Here is a 17,407-nt window from a genome sequence, read left to right as displayed (position 1 = left end):
CATTAATGAAGAGTGGAAAAAAAAATCAGTTTTTCAGGTATCCTGAGAAGACATGGGTTATACCTAAATATATTCTACCGAACTACTACCCTGCTCCCACAAAACTGTGGTGCCAACTGATTAGCAATCAAGTGATGCAGTTAATGGTAAAAATAATAATTGGGATGAAATTCAGAGAAAATATTTGCACTTCAAAAAGTAATAAAAATCTCCACTGATATAATGAGTACAGCTCTAATGAGGTAGGGATGAAAATACAAAATGTCAGAAAACATCATCTAATAAAACCCCTTTGTGAAATTTAATTGAAGTCACCATATATAAATATGAAAGAAAAAAAATACATAATAAATCTTACTACACTGGGGATGCAAGTAATGAACTACATTCTTGGTATTATTCTGGAAAATGATCTTTAACTGCACTTGTGCAGCAGAAAGAAATCATTAAACTCCAACAACTTTCTGGCTTTTACATTCTGCTATTTTTGCATTGCTAAAGCAATGGCAATTACACCTTTATGTACCTTTAAGGGTATCTTTTTAAGATATTATGGGTCTAAACTTTCAGTTGCAGTGGCAACTGTAGTCCATTACGGATGGACACATGCAATTACTATTGTCAAAATAAGGACTGGGGCAACTTGCAAGTTATTGCAGATAAAACATTATCTTCCCTCCCCCGCCCTTTTTTTCTTCAAGGAAATCTTTGAAGTGGACTGAAACATCTCATGCATACCTGTGTCTTACTTATCTATGATTTAGGCCACAGAATTCAAATTAATTACCCAAGACATTTTGTATGAGGCATAAACAAGCTATGTTAAAATACACTTTTTATTATGTACATTTAGAGGTGCAACCTAATTTAAATTGATACAGTTTTTCCCTCTTCAGTTCCATCTTTTGCCTCAAGACATTCTGTTGCTGCTTCCAAATATTCTTCTTCAGTGACCTGCAGAAAGATACCAATTTTGTTATATTTTAAAAAATTATTTCACTCTCCATGATCCTGACAATCCTCCTCTCATACTGTCACTGAAACAAGAAAGGACAACCTACAAAGACAATTATCTTCTCCAAAATTAAACAACCTGAAGGACAAGAATATTCAAACTAAGTTCAGGAAAGATGCCATGGGGCAGGCTCAGAACATATCCCTGGCTAACAAGTTTCAGAAGACAAAGTACTTTCCTTTCTGTCTCTTGCCAAACAAGTAAGTAAGATTTTTGATCTGAAGGCTCTAAAACAGCTGCTGTTTAATACTTACAAAGACTTCCTATCTTTAAACATGCTTTGATAGTGGTTTTTTGGTTATATGTGGCTTATGATATTTTATAGTTCCATTTATCTTAAAGTATTTTTAATTGTACAAATCATACCAATCAAATAGCATTTGGGCTTTTTTATAAATGGCACAATGCATTTTAAAAACAGACCTCAGAAACAGTGCTACCATGTCCTCTACTAAACAAGCACTAAGATTTCTGATTTCCATTCACCTGTAAGTATTTCCATTCCTAAAGATATGCTCTTGAGTACACTACCTACCTCTAACCATTCAAATTGTCCTCTATCAGAGCACATCTTTTTATTTGGTAACCTGTACTTGACCACTGGTGAGACTTACCAGCCTCTTTGATCTTTCCAGCAGTTTGTGCCACACAGTGTGGTGAGCCTGTGTGAAATGTCATTAAATGATGTTAGCAGAGGTAAAAAATAATCTTATCATAGAATAGATTCTGATAAATATGTAGAATTGATGGCACAAAACCATAATAATGCCCAATTAAAATGCCACAGCTTACAATTTCAGTGTCCAATTTGCCCATATTCCTTTGGGGTACTTGAATATATGTCTGCCCATCACATGCCCCAACCCTGCATGTGTTCAAGGCCAGGTTGGATGGGGCTCTGAGCAACCCAGTCTAGTGGAAGGTGCCCCTTCCAAGGGAATTGAAACTGGATCAACTTAAAGGTCCCTTCTAACCCAAATGATTCTATGGTTCTGTAGTTCATCCACTGTGTGGAATCCTTGAGGGATAAATTGGCAAAAATGGGAATTATTCTTAGGAAGGGAACACAGAGATGAGCTGAGGAACCCTTGAAAACTTCCCCAACTAAGAAAATAGCACATGTCCTAGACCCCAATGTCAAAATCATGTAAGTCAACAGGAATGGGAATAAAGGCTCCTGCCTCCACCTTCAGTTGTGCAAAGCCTTTAAGACTCCCTAGAGCTAGGACTTTTTGTTGCTGTTGTTACATTTTACTTCGGTGTCACAAAATTCTTTGAATGCTATATTTATCATGAGTATAAATACAAAATTATGCTATTTTAAGCACTGTCAGCAGCCTTGATCTCAGAAGACTGGCATGCACAACTTAGGCAAGCAGAATGAAATATCCATGCCAAAATTACACAACTGAAACAATACTTTGCATACTGAGAAATAACATCAAGGGCCCTTTGATGCATCTTTTTTAGTTCTGACTGCACCTTCACAACAATTTCAGGAAAATGAACCCCAAATATCCAACACAGTCATCATCAGGGGCCCTCCCTTTCTCCTGCTCTCAACTCTGAATTCTGTTGAGCGACCAACACACCACCTAAAAAAGATGGGCATAGGCAAAATGCTCTAACTTAAAGAACGAAAACCTATGCAAAATGGCTTACTTACCTTCAAATGGACTGGCAAGGACACACCCTGGAACCTCCTTATCAATTCAGACTGGTCAGTCTGAAGATTATGGGCTGCCGTTATCTCATACTGGAAACAGAAACTTGTCCTTGGAATATGAGGACCTTCAGTAACATCTACAAAGTCACCAAACCTGGGGGGAGGAAAAAAGACCCAGCCTATATGTCAAATATATTCGGAGGAAAGCACAAAGAGGTTAGGTTTTATTTTTGATCAGTAAAGTCCAACCAACAGAAAAAAAATCCACACAAATCCCAAACCAAATCTAAACAAATCACCAGTTCAGCATTTCTAAGTTTCCTAAACCAAAAGTACAGGTCACACAATTTCCTTAAATGAACTTATGAAATTTAAACCTCAAGTCTAAGAAAGGATCTTAGGTTTAAAAAACCTTTGTTGCCATGTTGGCTCTAAAACTGGGATAACTGTCATTCACCAGAAAAAGATTTGTCTCCAAGATCATCTATTTTTCACAGTATTATGTTTACAACCTGCACAGTCATTTCCCTTTCAGTTCTTGGAAAACTGCAAATCAATTAAGAAAAGTGAGAAACAGCATAGTACAGCAAATAAATACTCAGAACAAATCTTTCCCAGAAGCCAATACGTAAGCCCATTTTCCCCATTATTGAGCAAACCAGAGTGGGAGGAAGGAAAGAATGACACAACATTACTCTAAAATATCAAGAACCATCACTGCAAAGGCATCTGCTCCTTTAGACATATGTGGACCACAAAAACAAATGAGGAACTCTTTAGACATCTAGAAAACTGAATATCCTACAACAGCCTAAGCTAGAGAGAAATTCTTTCAATTGCCTGAGATACAATACAAGCTTCCTGCCTCCTAAGACTAAGAACTCTGTATCTTACATGGTATCCCAGCAGGCTGTTCTAGTCTCATCTCCACAACTACAAAGCAGTAGCTTGCCAGTTAGCTAGATCTAGACAACTTTGGAAGAAAAATCCATTATGTAAGGCTAACTCTTGTTTTCAAACAAGTATTTGGTTTGTATTTTATTTAACCTGTCAAGCTCTAGAGATAGAGATTTCTTCTAAAAGCACTGAAAGCAGTAAGACGTCTCTAGCACATACCACCTTTAACATAACAAGAAACAGAAATGTAGTATGACAAAGTATCACAAAATAATAAATAAATAAATAAATAAATAAAGCAAAGCAAACAAACCAGCCCAAACAACTTAAGACAGACCACAGACAGCAGTAAATACAAGTGATCTTTAAATTTAAAGCCATCACAAGTAACTTGCTCTTCTCGCTTGTACAGAGTACTTGCAATACAGTCAAATGTTTCAGTGAATCATTACAGAATGGGAGTTCAGTTTTGCTTACCTATGTAGTGTTACAATTCCTTCCATATTCTGAGAAGCTTTTCTTTCTATCATCTCCATTTTGTATCTGGACAAGAAAAAAATTATTTAAAAAATCCTCACCTTTAACACCTAGCTCTTATAAAAATACTTCAAAAATAAATGTAATTAATTTCAAATTCCTAAAAATCATGCTTATGTGAGTTTTGAGACTGGTTTAAAATCCTAATGACAACGTATACTGACATGATTCATAACAGAGCTGTTATAGTTTACCTCAGTTTGTGGAAAAATTACAGAGATTATACTGAGCACTACTGAAGGGCATTTTAAAAATAATGCAATCATCAGGCACAGTCAACATGGGATCCTGAGACGGGATGTTTGGGAATGGTTCAGTGCTGTCTCAGGGGGCAGTTGAGACTGGACATTAGGAAGCATTTCCCTAGAAGATGGTGCTCAAACACTGAAGAGGCTTCTTGGAGAGGTGGTTGATGCCCCAAGCATGTCACCGATTAAGAGGCATCTGGACAATGTCTTTAATAACTTGCTGTAACTTGTCAGCCCCACATCAGTCAGGCAGCTGAACTAGGTGGTTGCTATAAGTCCCTTCCTATTGGAACATCCATTCCTACATGGACTCCTATCCCTCCTATAACATATGCACTATTCTGTGCATATGTTATAGGACCATGCTCCCTCAGCAGTTTTATTCATAAAGATACTACAAACCTAATACTACAAATAGGAGTTTTTCAAGTCACATGTAAGGCTAGAAGACACCATTAGACCACCTAAACTGGTTTTATGCAATGTGTAGCCCTCAAGAGTTGGTCACCTGAAATGCAGCAAAGTGTTCCCTATGCTTTCTATACACACACTATCTAAAGGTACGATTAAAATTCAGTTCCCACCTGCTGTCAGTGCAGCCAACACAGTGGAGATTATGATCCATATGTCACCTTCAGCCTTATGCTAAAGAACTTGCTATTTTGCAACTTTAGCTTCATTGTAGTTTACTTTTGGTTCACAAAATAATAAACTGTTTATCATTTTCCCCCTACATCTCTCCAACTGCCAAAAAGCTGTGAATCAGAGAATTCTTTTCCCAAAACATTGTTAAGGTATTTTGTTCAGTGAAGAAGACAGGAGGTTTTGAACAAACCTTTTTTTTATGGCACAGACCAAAGTATTTTACCCATTTGCCCCCTGCAGAGTTCAAAAACTGCATTTCATCAAATCATCATTTGAAGATAGAAGGACATGAAAACTGTGCATTTTTTTTTAATATGGAAGCCTTTCAGCAAAGGCGAAAAGTAACTACCATGCCAAGGCTAACCACAAGTTTGAATTTAATAATACTGGAATCTTAAAGCTCACTAGTGAACAAAAGAAGTCAGTCTTTCATTTTGTCACAAAACTACATCGAGTAAAGGTGCCTGGAAATGGCCTCTGGAGAGAACAATAAGAACTAAGAAAGTTGGTGTGAATAAGTTGGTGGAAAGAAAATGGAGGCAGTTTCATTCAGAGCAGTGGGAGAAGTACCTTCTCGCTTCATCTGTCACATCTTATTTTAGATTTATAAAACCAAGCAGAGATTTGAATTGATTTCTTATTGCCTTTTTGAAACAAAGGCCAATTGAGACACTCACATGTTATGCCGAAACATTTCACGTGCTACTTTTGCTTCAACATGCAGTGTTTCAAAGGGCAGGTCTTGATAGATTAGCTTTTTGGCATCCCTTGTAAAAGAACGGAAGTTGTCCTAAACAAAAGGACATAAAAACTGTAACCACCTTTTCACAGCTGTAGTGAACAGATAAAGCACAGCAAACACTAAATATTAGTCAAAACAACAAAGATCATGTACGATAAACCCCAAGTACAGGAATTTTGCCGTAGGACTGTCTTACTATTATCATAGGATCACTACAGGTCATCACTGTTTTAATGGACAGATTCAATACCCAGTCAAATCAACAGGCATTTTTCCATTGGAAACAATATATATTAATTAGAGTAAAACTGCCCAGGTTTTCCCTAGATGGTACTACAGACACAGTCTTGCTACTGTTAAATACTCATCTATATATCTTGTTTCCCAGAGTGGTGTCTTCACTTACAAATAAGCTCTATTGTGATTGATCAAATGGGAAAAAGAGTACTGAATATTTAATAAATAAAAATTGCTCACCTTGGACCAGAATTTGAAGGTCTACCTAACTCAGATTTACTAGTAAATAAGAAATTGTTACAAGGAGAAATTACGTTTAAAATGTCACACAGAAAATATTTCTAACTAAATTCCTTCAGCTACAAAATCACATTGAAGAAAAATTCTGCATTGCACCAATATTGCTTTGCTAGCGATACATACCTCTGCTCATTTTTGGGCACAAGAACAAGAATGGGCACCAGACAGGTAAAACATTTGTGATCACAAATGGTTCTCAGATTTAGAGTATTCAGATTATTGTATTAGATTTACTGCAGAGCATGAATTATAAGCAAGCTATTAAGGAGAGCTGCAGCAGAATGTGCTCACAGTTTTTATTCAACAATAAATTGATTCTGCTGTAACCCACCAGAAAATATGTGTATTATACACACTTTCATTTTCAGAGGCTCTACTCACACAAAGACTGTGGATGCATCTACATTACCATGCAAGAGCAGCTGAGGAGGAGCATATCTGTAACAAAGATGACACAGCAGTCCCAACATAGGGACCATACGGGCCATCAACTGTTTCTGAAACTGTATTTCAGATTAGAATTTTTTCTAGTCCCACAGACCTAAAGCCTGTAAGCATGTGGATGACAGGTCAAGGCTTACTTTCATCTGAAAGGAACTCAGAGAGTACCCTGCCATAGAACCAGTATGTGGTAAATGCAGAGATCATTTCCCAAGGAGTACTCCTGATGTGCACTAACAAAAAGAGAAAAAAAAGCTCTGTCCCTTCTCCCCCACTAAAAAAGAACAACTGGACAAGGACACAAGCTATACAACTTTTTGGGCAATAAAAGTGCTTACATTTGTTGGTTTCCAGTCATTCAATTTATTGTCCAAAACTACATCAGAACAGAAAGCTCCAGAGATCGCTGCAATTCCAATCCAAAGAGAAAAATATTCAGGTTTGTAACAAAGTATATATTTTGCCGTCATATTATATTCTTACAGCAAAATGAATGAAAAGGAAAACAGAATTATCTCTAGAAATTAATCATAAAACAAGCGTTTTCAGCTCTGATTATACAATAAAATGGCAGATTGAACTTGTGTCATCTTAATTTCATTTCACTGAAGGAGAAAGTAATTTGAAATGAGTTTTAATGCAGTGTCAGTATAACAGCACCCCAGTAAAGAGGAGAAAAAATACACTGCCTCACAAAACTGCATCTAACACTGCAGGAAAAAAACAAAACCACTCACTTTAAAAATACTTCATAGTTTTCCCATTGTACACCTCATACAATATATCTGAACCATTAAATTATAAACAGGAATTTATTGCATATAGAAATCAGACAATATTAGAGCTGAAGTAAAATGTTTATCTATGACATAAGCATGGCATAAATTTCTGGTAAAGGCAACACAAATTTCTCTGATAGCTGTTAGAACACTCTTTTGTGTGTATTCAGTTATGGCTATTTAGAAATCAAATCTATGAATGCAGTAAGCTCACATTATTTCTATACATACAATGTAATGATATAGCTAAGCATATCCAAGATTATTCCTAATTCTGATAGAAATGAAATATTTACCTGTACTTACTAATAACAACAAATGCTGAAATTGCTAGAAAGAGAAGCAGTTATAGTACTCCACATGATCAGCAGCCAACTTTCTCATATACTAAATATGCTTTTTTACTGAAGCAACGTCCTCTCTTGTGCATTTTCTAACTTTTCTAAATCTTAAATCAGGTCACAGATGAGTGGAGGTTCTTACTAAGCTTGTTTGTAACTCAATCATCTTCCAGTTTGGTGTAGACATTGTCATTTTTAGTAACTCAAGTGCTGGACAAGATTAGGAAGTTATTGGAGGAAACTTCACAGAAACACATCACATCTCATCTAGAAACCGTACTCATGTCATTTCACAATACAGAGGTTTAGTTACCAATTTCAGCTATGAAATCCTAAGTAGTCTGAAACCCAGTGGCCGCACAGACCAATTTTCTGCATGTCGATAACAAAAATGTTTTCAGTGTGATTATCATAAATTAAAGCCAACCACTTCAGCATCTAATACACATATCAATGCTAAGTACCATCAACCACTGGGAAAAGAGCCTCTGATCTTTTTCTAAGTATTAAACACTCACCTAAGAAGCAGCAAAAGACAATCAATACAAAACAGTTTTATCACCTGGCACTTCTGGAGCTTTAACTAGGCTGACTGAGTATTCATCCTTGAACGCTCGCTGTAGCACACATGCCATGATCATGGCACAGGAACGCCAATATGCCTGCAAAGCAAATTTCAGAACATGGATTTATCGCCTGGAAGCTAATTATTCCAAAAAACACCCCAAAATTTAACTGGATGATGCACAAACTTAGCTGCCAACCCAAGTATTCCATCTCTGGAAGTGTTCAAGGCCAGGCTGGACAAGACTATGAGCAACCTGGTCTAGCAGAAGGTGTCCCTGCCCATGGCAGGGAGTGAAACTGGATGAGCTTTTAAGGTCCCTTCCAACACAAGCTTTTCCATGATTCTATGATTACTTTAGTATTTAAACTTCTATTCAGAGATGATTCTCCAAACAGAAACAAATTTAAAAAATCAAAACTGCACTTAGAATGCAAGCCAGATGTAACCCTGGAGATATTTAAATCTGAAATCATAGAATAATACAATTGAAAGGAATGTCAACACATCACTTAGGCCGCACACTGGTCCAGCTAATGACAGTCATGATGAACCATTAAAAACACATTAAAAATATCTGAACTTTAATGACAACAAAGTTCAAGAAAGCAGACAGGCACGGAACTGAAACATGTACATGGAATCAAGTGGTCATAATCGGGGCCACCTGCAACGAGACAAGGCACAGAGAACCAGGGTCACTTACAATGGAATAAGATATTGACTTACCTTGTTTACTTCGTCTGGATCTTCATCTTTGAAGGTAAGGAACTGAATTTCACATGATTTGGTCAAGGGTCTGTACATGTCCCAGATTTCACCATCCACAAGAGCCAGAACAGATTTCTTGCAATGCCATTCACTTAAATCTAAAGAAAATTTAAAAAACCCAGAAGTATTAGACAGTTTTTAACCATATTTCTCAGGCTAAGCAGTTCAGACTGCTGCATTTGTAACAAAAAACTGCAAGTTTCATATTTGTAAATTACTTGGAAGGATGAACTGTTAAAAAACCCTTAAAAAATTAACTCAGTCTCAACTTCAATTAGAAGCACAACTTTCACCACGAGGGGCTAGTTCAGGAGTCCATTCACTTACGCATGGCACAGTTGTATGGTGTGGACAGAGCCTTGTTCATGACAAACACACTGCCAGGGTGTGACTTCCCAGTGTATTTCACTTTGATTTTCTCAATCCGTGGATAAAGAGACAACTGTCTCTCTTTCTCTTTGGTGAAGAGTTCATTACGCATGTGAACCACCTCATCAGGTGTCAGCTGAGAGACAGCTGATGTGGAGATGTACCCTGGTGACAGGAGAGATCCAGAGTAAGCAATAATCCTGGAGTAAGCAATCCTGGGGTAGGTTCAGCAGAGTATCCCTCTTATGAGGAAAGGCTGAGGGAGCTGGGCCTGCTCAGCCACGAGAAGAGATGACTGAGAGGGGACCTCATCAATGTCTGTCAGTGTCTGCAGGGAGAGATCAGAGCATGGACAAGGCTCTGTTCGGTGGTGCCCAGCAACAGGACAAGGATCAACGGGCAGAAATTGATGCACAGGAACTTCCACCTGAACATGAGGAAGAAGTTTACTGTGCAGTGACTGAGCACAGGAACAGATTGCCCAAAGAGAGTGTGGGGTCTCCCTCACTGGAAACATTCCAGAACCATCTGGATGCAATCCTGTGCCATGTGCTCTGGGATAATCCTACTTGAGCAGACAGGTTGGACCAGATGACCCACTGTACTCCCTTCCAACCTCAACCATTCTATGACCCATTCTGAGTTTTTCAAAGCCTCTTCATAAGGGGTTGGTTTGTACAACACTGCTGACCACCCACCTGTCTGTCTCAATATGTACAAGGCGAGCACTTCTGCAGCTCCAACCAAGTGACCACACTGGGCCCCTGCAGTGCCTGCACAAAGTCACAATAGGAGACTCCAAGGCAACAAAAGGGATCAAAAAGATGAAGAGGGGTATGGAGCATCTCTCTTACGAGGAGAGACCACAGGAGCTGAGCCTGATTCGTCTGGAGAACAGAAGACTCAGAGGGGATCTCACAAATGCATATAAATATCTCAAAGGCAGGTGCCAAGAGGTTGCTGCCAGACTGCTTTCAGTGATGACCAGCAACAGGATGAGAAGCAATGGCTGTAAACCACAACATAAGAAGTTTCACTTCAACATGAGGAAGAACTTCTTTCCGTGGAGAGGGGCAGAGTACTGGAATAGGCTCCCCTGGGAGGGTGTGGAGTCTCTCTCTGGAGACATCGCAAATCCACCTGGACACGTTCCTGTGTCACCTGCTCGAGGTGACCCTGCCTTGACAAGGGCGTTGGACTGGATGACCTCCAGAGGTCCCTTCCCCAGCTATTCTGTGGTTCTGTGAAAAGGTTAATGTCGCTCCCTGGCCGCAAAGGCCCTCCCCTCAGACAGGCCAACTCCCCTGCAGCCTAATCAGAGCACCTCAGGCCCTGAAGACACCGCCGCATTACAAGACCGAGCCCAGCCCGGCCCGCACTCACGGCTCACTGCTCCCTCCCGCAGTACCAGTTCCCTCCCGACTCCCTTCTTCACTCACGGCTTCCAGCCCGCAGCCCGCGGGCCGACCACAGCCCCGCCATGCTCCCACCGCCCCGGTGCCTCCTCCCCAGGCTCCGCCGGAAACACCGGCAATGGCCGCGGAGTTCCGCCGCCGCTCCGCGCGCTGCCGCCGGGCGGCAGGAGCTGCCCGAGGCGCGGCTATCGCCATTCCCCTCAGCAGCCCCGGCACAACGCAGAGCCACAGAATGTATTCTGCGTTGGAAGGGACCCACAACGATCATCGGAGTATCTCATCCTGGTGGGTGAGAGGCTGGACGTGCCCCAGTCATGTGCACTGGGAGCTTAGAACCCCCCGTGTGGTGGGCTGCAGCCAAAGCCCCGTGGGCAGCAAGGCAGGGAGGAGATTCTGCCCCTCTGCCCTGCTCTTCTGAGACCCCACCTGCAGTGCTGCATCAGCTCTGGGCTCCCAGCACAGCAAGGACAGGGAGCTGCTGGAGCCAGGCCAGAGGAGGAACCTAGGTGATCGGAGGGATGGAGCAGCTCTGCTGGGAAGAAAGGCTGGGAGAACTGGGGCTGTTCAGCCTGGAAAAGAAAGCTTCGGGGTGCCCTAATTGTAGCTTTCCAGCACCTGAAGAAAACTTATAGAAAAGAGGGGGAAGACTGTTTACCAGAGCTTGTAGTGACAGAACAAGGAAAAATGGCCTCAATTGAAAGAGAGTAGGTTTAGATTAGATATAAAGAAGAAATTCTTCCTTGTGAGGGTGCTGAGGCCCTGGCACAGGTTGCCCAGAGAAGCTGTGGCTGCCTCATTCCTCAAAGTGTTTACAGCCAGGTCAGAGAGGGCTTGGAGCAACCTGGTCTAGTGAAAGGTGTCCCTGTCCATGGCAAGGGGCTGGAATGAGATGATCTTTAAGGTTCCCTGCACCCAAACTATTCTGTGAATCTATGACTCTGTGACTCCAGTCCAGCTCCTGGCCTGCACAGGACAACCTCAAGAATCCCACTAACATGTGCCTGAGACAGAGGTTGTGGAATCACACCATGTTTGCCCAGAGAAGTTGTGGAGTCTCCCTCACTGGACATATTCCATCTGGACACAATACTGTGCCATGTGCTCTGGGATGACCCTGCTTGAGCAGGGAGGTTGGGCCAGGTAGTCCCTTCCAGCCTGACCCACTCTGTAATTCTGTGGTTCTGAGAATGTTGTCCAAACGCTGCATGAGCTCTGGCAGTCTTGGTGCTGTGACCAGTGCCCTGGGGAGCAATTCTGTGCATTCCTCTGGGCAAGAACATCATCCCAGAATGCTAGACCTCCACCACTCGCTGCCTGCTCCCCTTTGCTAACACTGCCCACCTGCATTGGGTTTGCATGGCTAGGCTTTGGGAGGGGTGGTGCCTAAAGGGGAGCACCCTTGTATTTTTATGTGATAAGCTGCCTGAAGCTTTCCTGGTGTCCAACAGAGCCAATGCCAGCTGGTTCTAGCAGACCCAGGGCTGGCCAAGGCCAAGCCATCAGCAATAGTGGTAGTGCTCAGGGATAACAGACTTAAGAAGTGAAAAATTACTGTTTGGCAGCAATTGTAGGCAGATAAGGGAGGAATAAGAATGAGTGAGAGGAACCACCAAGGTCAGAGCAGATGGAGAGGGAGGAGGTGCTCCAGGCACCAGAGCAGAGGTTAACCTGCCCACACTGGAAGAGTGTGAGGAGTTCTCCACATGAGGAGCAAGCAGCAGCAGAGACAACATGACAAACTGACTGCAGCCCTCATCCCCCATCCTCCTGCGCCATTAAGGGGAGAGGAGGTGGAGAAATCAGGAGTGAAGTTGAACTGAGGAAGAAGGGAGAGATGGGGGAAGACTTTTTATTTCTCACTACCCTATTCTGATTTGTCAGTAAATTAAATTAATTTTCCTCAGTTTAATCTGGTTTGCCTGTGATGATAATTCATGAGTGATCTCTCAAACCACAAGCCTTTCACTATATTTTCTCTTTCCTGTCCAGTTGAGGAGGGGAGTGATAGAGTGGTTTTGGGGAGCACTCAGTGTCCAGCCAGGGCCAACCCATCACACCTTCCAACTGTCCTTCCTCCCCAAAAGATTGAACCCAAGCAGAAACCAGCTGCTGCCCATGTAGGAAAACCACAGCTCACATTAAAACTTAGTAAAATTTGTGAAATAACTCAACAGTTCATTTTGATGCTTTTCAATTTAGCTGATGATGGTCTTCATCGCAATCCTCAAAGTTGGCCATGATATAACAGTGGCCTTCACGAAGCCAGCGTCAGACAGTTACACTGAATTAGTGCCATTAAGAGCTAAAGCGTGTAATTAAACTTAGCATCAAAAAAATAAAAGACATGGAATTTGCCACTGTGGAAACACATCTGTGAAGACAGTTGGGTCTACTTGGTTTGGTACCTCACACTGGCTTCTCTGTTCACCTGGGCTCTCATCCAGAAAACCAGGTGTGTGAGTACAGTAGCTATTTCATTACATTATTTGATAGTTTAAAAATTTCAGCAAGTCAGTCATCCTGCTTTCTCATTTTTAAAACAAGTTAAATACAAGTTACTTAGAATGATGCTGCTAATATTATGTAATTATGGCTCAACTACAGCATTTCTCCTATTAACTCAAGGAATCATATGCAGTCAATGATCACATGACATAATCACTTTGGTTTAAATTGTTAAAAAAGCAAGCAAAATAAGGTTACTAGTGTAGGGTATAAAAAGAACACTTCTACAAGTAGATAAATGCAGAATGTTCAGAGAATGCGAGACAGAAACAAATCCTGTTCTGTCATTCTGAGGGAGTTTTGAACTACAGGAGTGGTACTACACACTTTATCATACCTATCTGTCTGTTTTGAACTGGCACTTCCTAATCTCTAAACCTTCTTCTGCACAAGTATTTGCAACTTTTTATTCAGCTGAATCTTCAGAAAAAAAATGATGGTAGGATATCTGCTTCCTCCTTTTACTTGTTTGGTGCTTTGGAAGCACAATGCAGATTTTAAAAAAATTGAGATTTGTAACACACTAAAGACTACAGGAGGAGCAAGGTCATCTGCCCTTTGGTAACCCTCGGCCAACAGAATGACAGTGCAAAGCTGTACCCCCCAGAGAAAATCAAAATACATCCAAAGGCGCCAGAAATTTCTCCCAGGGTTCATTGTGAACAGCTTTGACGCCAAGGACTTAGAGGTCATGGTTGATGAAAAGCTCAACACAAGCCAGCAGTGAGTGCTCAAAGCTCAGAAAGCCAATTGCGTCCTGGGCTGCATCCAAAGGAGCGTAGGCAGCCCAGTTACTGATCCCTCAATGCCCAAAGAAAAACACCTTCCAACTGACAAGTACTCTGGGAAGGGTTTGACTGAAGTCCAGTGGCTTTTGACATGTCACAACACTGAGCACATTTGTGGTACAGAGAAGAGATGGGTAACAAAACTGTCCAAGAATAATTACAACCTATCAGCCTTTATAAAGCCCTTTAACTTTCAGGAAAACCGTGTCTATTATTTTATAATGGTCAGAAAATAAGAGGTTGCCCTCTGAAGCAACAGGAACCCTGCTCTTATGCCATGGTATGCGACCCAACGGGAGTGTGTAAGTAACAAACCGTGACCATTTATCACCCTCGTGGTCCCAAAACCAGCTCTGAGCTGACTTACAGATTGCTTCAAAAGTAAAACTGGCTTAAAAATTCCTGCTCCTCTCTTTGCCATTCTTGGCTGTTTCTCACTGCTTATCCTCTAGGTAAACAACTGTAGCAGCATTATACAAGGCACTGAACACAAGGCCACTGAAGTGATACAAATTGCAGCATCGATACTGCTGAACCATAATGTTTTATTCACATGATTCACATTATTTCTTATACTCATTTCTGTGCACAAGCAAAGTGAGAACAGTAGTCCATGGCCAGAAGCAGCAACACCCTTTTAAGACAACATGCAGTGTAACTACATCTTAAGAGGTGTATTTTTCATAACACCATAGAATTATACAATCATGGAATCATTAAAGTTGGAAAAGATCTCCAAGACCATCAAGTCCAATCTTTGACTTAATACCACCACATCCACTAAACTATATTGCAAAGTGCCACATCTACCTCATTTTTTTAACACTTCACCACTTCACTGTGCAGCTTGTTCCAATGCTTTACAACCCTTTCTGTGAATAAATTTTTCCTAATATCCAGCTTGGTATTAGGCAAAACTTGAGACCATTTCCTCTTGTCCTATCATTTGTTACTTGGGAGTAGAGACCAACCTGGCTACACCCTCCTGTCAGGTAGTTGTAGTGAGTGATTCTTTTCTCCAGGCCAAGCAACTCCAGCTCCGTCAGACGCTCCTCATTAGACTTGCATTCCAGACCCTTCCCCAGCTTCAGCTGCCCTTCTCTGGACACGTTCCAACACTGCAGTGTCCTTCCTGAATTAACGGGCCCAAAACTGAACACGGTATCCAAGGTGTGGCCTCACCAGTGCTGAGTGCAGGGGTCGGTCATTGCCGTGGTCCTGCTGCCACACTGTTTTTGACACAAGCCAGGTACCATTGGCCTTCTTGGCCACCTAGGGATGTGCTGACTCATGTTCAACTACTGTAACAGCATCCCCAAGTCCTTCTCCAGCTTTTCAGCCATTCTGCCTGTCTTGCATGGGAGACAGGAGTTTTATGTGGTTTTGCAGTTTGACAGACTTTAAGATAGCTAGTTCCCCAAGACTTAGTCCCGTTCGCAAGATTCTTTGATATTTGGCTGATTAGTCTAAAAATACCATTTATTAGACACAGAAAATAACAAACATACAAACATAGAACAGATTGACACACATAAACACACAATGAATACATAATTGCAACACTATAATAGCTAAAAATGCAATTATGGGGTAAAACCTTGCTTGAACTATAAAAATAGTTAAAAATGCAAGTTAAGAAATGCTTGCTTGAGCTAGCTGAAATGCAAGTTAAGAAAGGTACCTATAAGTTAGCCGGAATAATACAATCTAGGAACTCAATGATCTTACCAAATCTAATTTTAGAGCTGGAATACATTGGAATTCCTTACCCAATCCCAGGGAAGTAGCCACAGGGCTGCGTCCAAACCCTGGGGAGAAGACTTTACTTCTTGCTCCAACGTCCATGTAGAAAGCTTCTACCTTTCTGAGGTTTCGTGGTGTTTTTTTATAGGAAAAGAGTATGTGGATTTGCGGTCACTCACAAATTCTTCACATTCTCTCAGTGTCTCACCTTGGCCTTCCAGGCGCCAGGACTAGATAGCTAGGATTAAGTTTATCAACTTAATCTGAGCCATTCATCTCTAGCCAGCGATCAGGGAGAGAGAGAAGGGGGAGGGGGGGAGGTCCTGCCACACTGCCCCAGCCTGTAGCACTGCAGGGGGTTGTTGTTACATAAGGGCAGGACCCCGTACTTGGCCTTGTTGAACCTCAGACCACTGGCCTCAGCCCATTGATCCAGCCTGTCCTGATCCCTCTGCACAGCATTCCTACCCTCCACCAGATCAACATTTTTATCCAGCTTGGTGTTATCTGCAACTCACTGGGGATGCACTCAATACCCTGGTCCATGTCATTATAAAGATATGAAACATGGTTGTCCCCAATATTGAGACCTGGGGACACCACTTGTGACAAGTTGCCAACTGGATTTAACACCACTCAGCATAACTCTCTGGGTTCTGCCATTCAGGTGGCTTTTTTAACCTAGTGAGCAGTAAAGCATTATAAACACTGTGGCAAAATAATTCTGAATTCACCACCAGCAGCATTGTGGCTAATGCATTGTCCACTGCTGCTTAGGTTGAATTGTGTCCTACAATGCCATCCAATGTGATGGATCTATTTTAGAAACGTACCTTTGATTGCTACTGAGCTGCCTACTCAGTGGCAGTAATCTTGCAATTTCAGTTGAAAAAAAAAGAAAAAGGCATTGATTCTGTACTTTGCAAGCCAAAGATAAAATCTGACAAGACATTCCAGAAAATGGAGGTGGTATGTGGGGAGTTTCACAGAAAAAGGTACTGAGAACAAGTAATTTGTATTATTCTTATCTTGTTCTACCCTCACATTTTGTGGCCTTCTTTGTTTGAGTTTGGCAGACGTATTAGATATTAAATATTTTAACAGTCTAATAGCGATACAGTGTTCTATCACAGCACTCTAGTCCATTGCATTACAGCCAGGCAACTAATCCTTGGCCTGCTCTATCTTTAAACAGCCATCAATGATACCTTGGAGGAAGAAAAAAAAACATATCTGAAAATATTTTTTGCTTCTTTTCTCAAAACTATACTTGCTCACTCTTTTCAGTTTCAAAGTACAAGAAAAGCAGATAAGCTGTCAGATAAATCAGATTTTTTTTCCCAGATGGGAGTTAAAACAATTAACATGAAGCAGTTGTAAAAAATAACACAATGCCACACAAG

The 17,407-nt window shown here is 41.2% G+C and overlaps 1 protein-coding gene across 1 annotated transcript; it reads right to left on the bottom strand.

The window, feature by feature from the left end:
* Window positions 1-818: 818 nt before the first annotated feature.
* On the bottom strand, window positions 819-11,120 carry MRPL39 (mitochondrial ribosomal protein L39). The gene is made up of 10 exons (XM_085074652.1): window positions 10,993-11,120; window positions 9,512-9,718; window positions 9,143-9,282; window positions 8,411-8,510; window positions 7,067-7,134; window positions 5,686-5,798; window positions 4,056-4,121; window positions 2,682-2,835; window positions 1,630-1,677; window positions 819-954 (listed from the first exon to the last, which is right to left on the bottom strand). Exons 1-10 carry the CDS (start codon window positions 11,033-11,035, stop codon window positions 868-870), a joined length of 1,026 nt encoding a protein of 341 aa, XP_084930778.1. The 5' UTR covers window positions 11,036-11,120; the 3' UTR covers window positions 819-867.
* Window positions 11,121-17,407: the final 6,287 nt, after the last annotated feature.

This window comes from Lichenostomus cassidix, chromosome 1, assembly GCF_008360975.1.
Source record: "Lichenostomus cassidix isolate B80296 chromosome 1, HeHo_3.0, whole genome shotgun sequence".
Lineage (NCBI taxonomy): Eukaryota > Metazoa > Chordata > Aves > Passeriformes > Meliphagidae > Lichenostomus > Lichenostomus cassidix.
The sequence above is the reverse complement of the archived record's forward strand: the minus strand, read 5'-3'. Positions and strand labels throughout refer to the sequence as shown.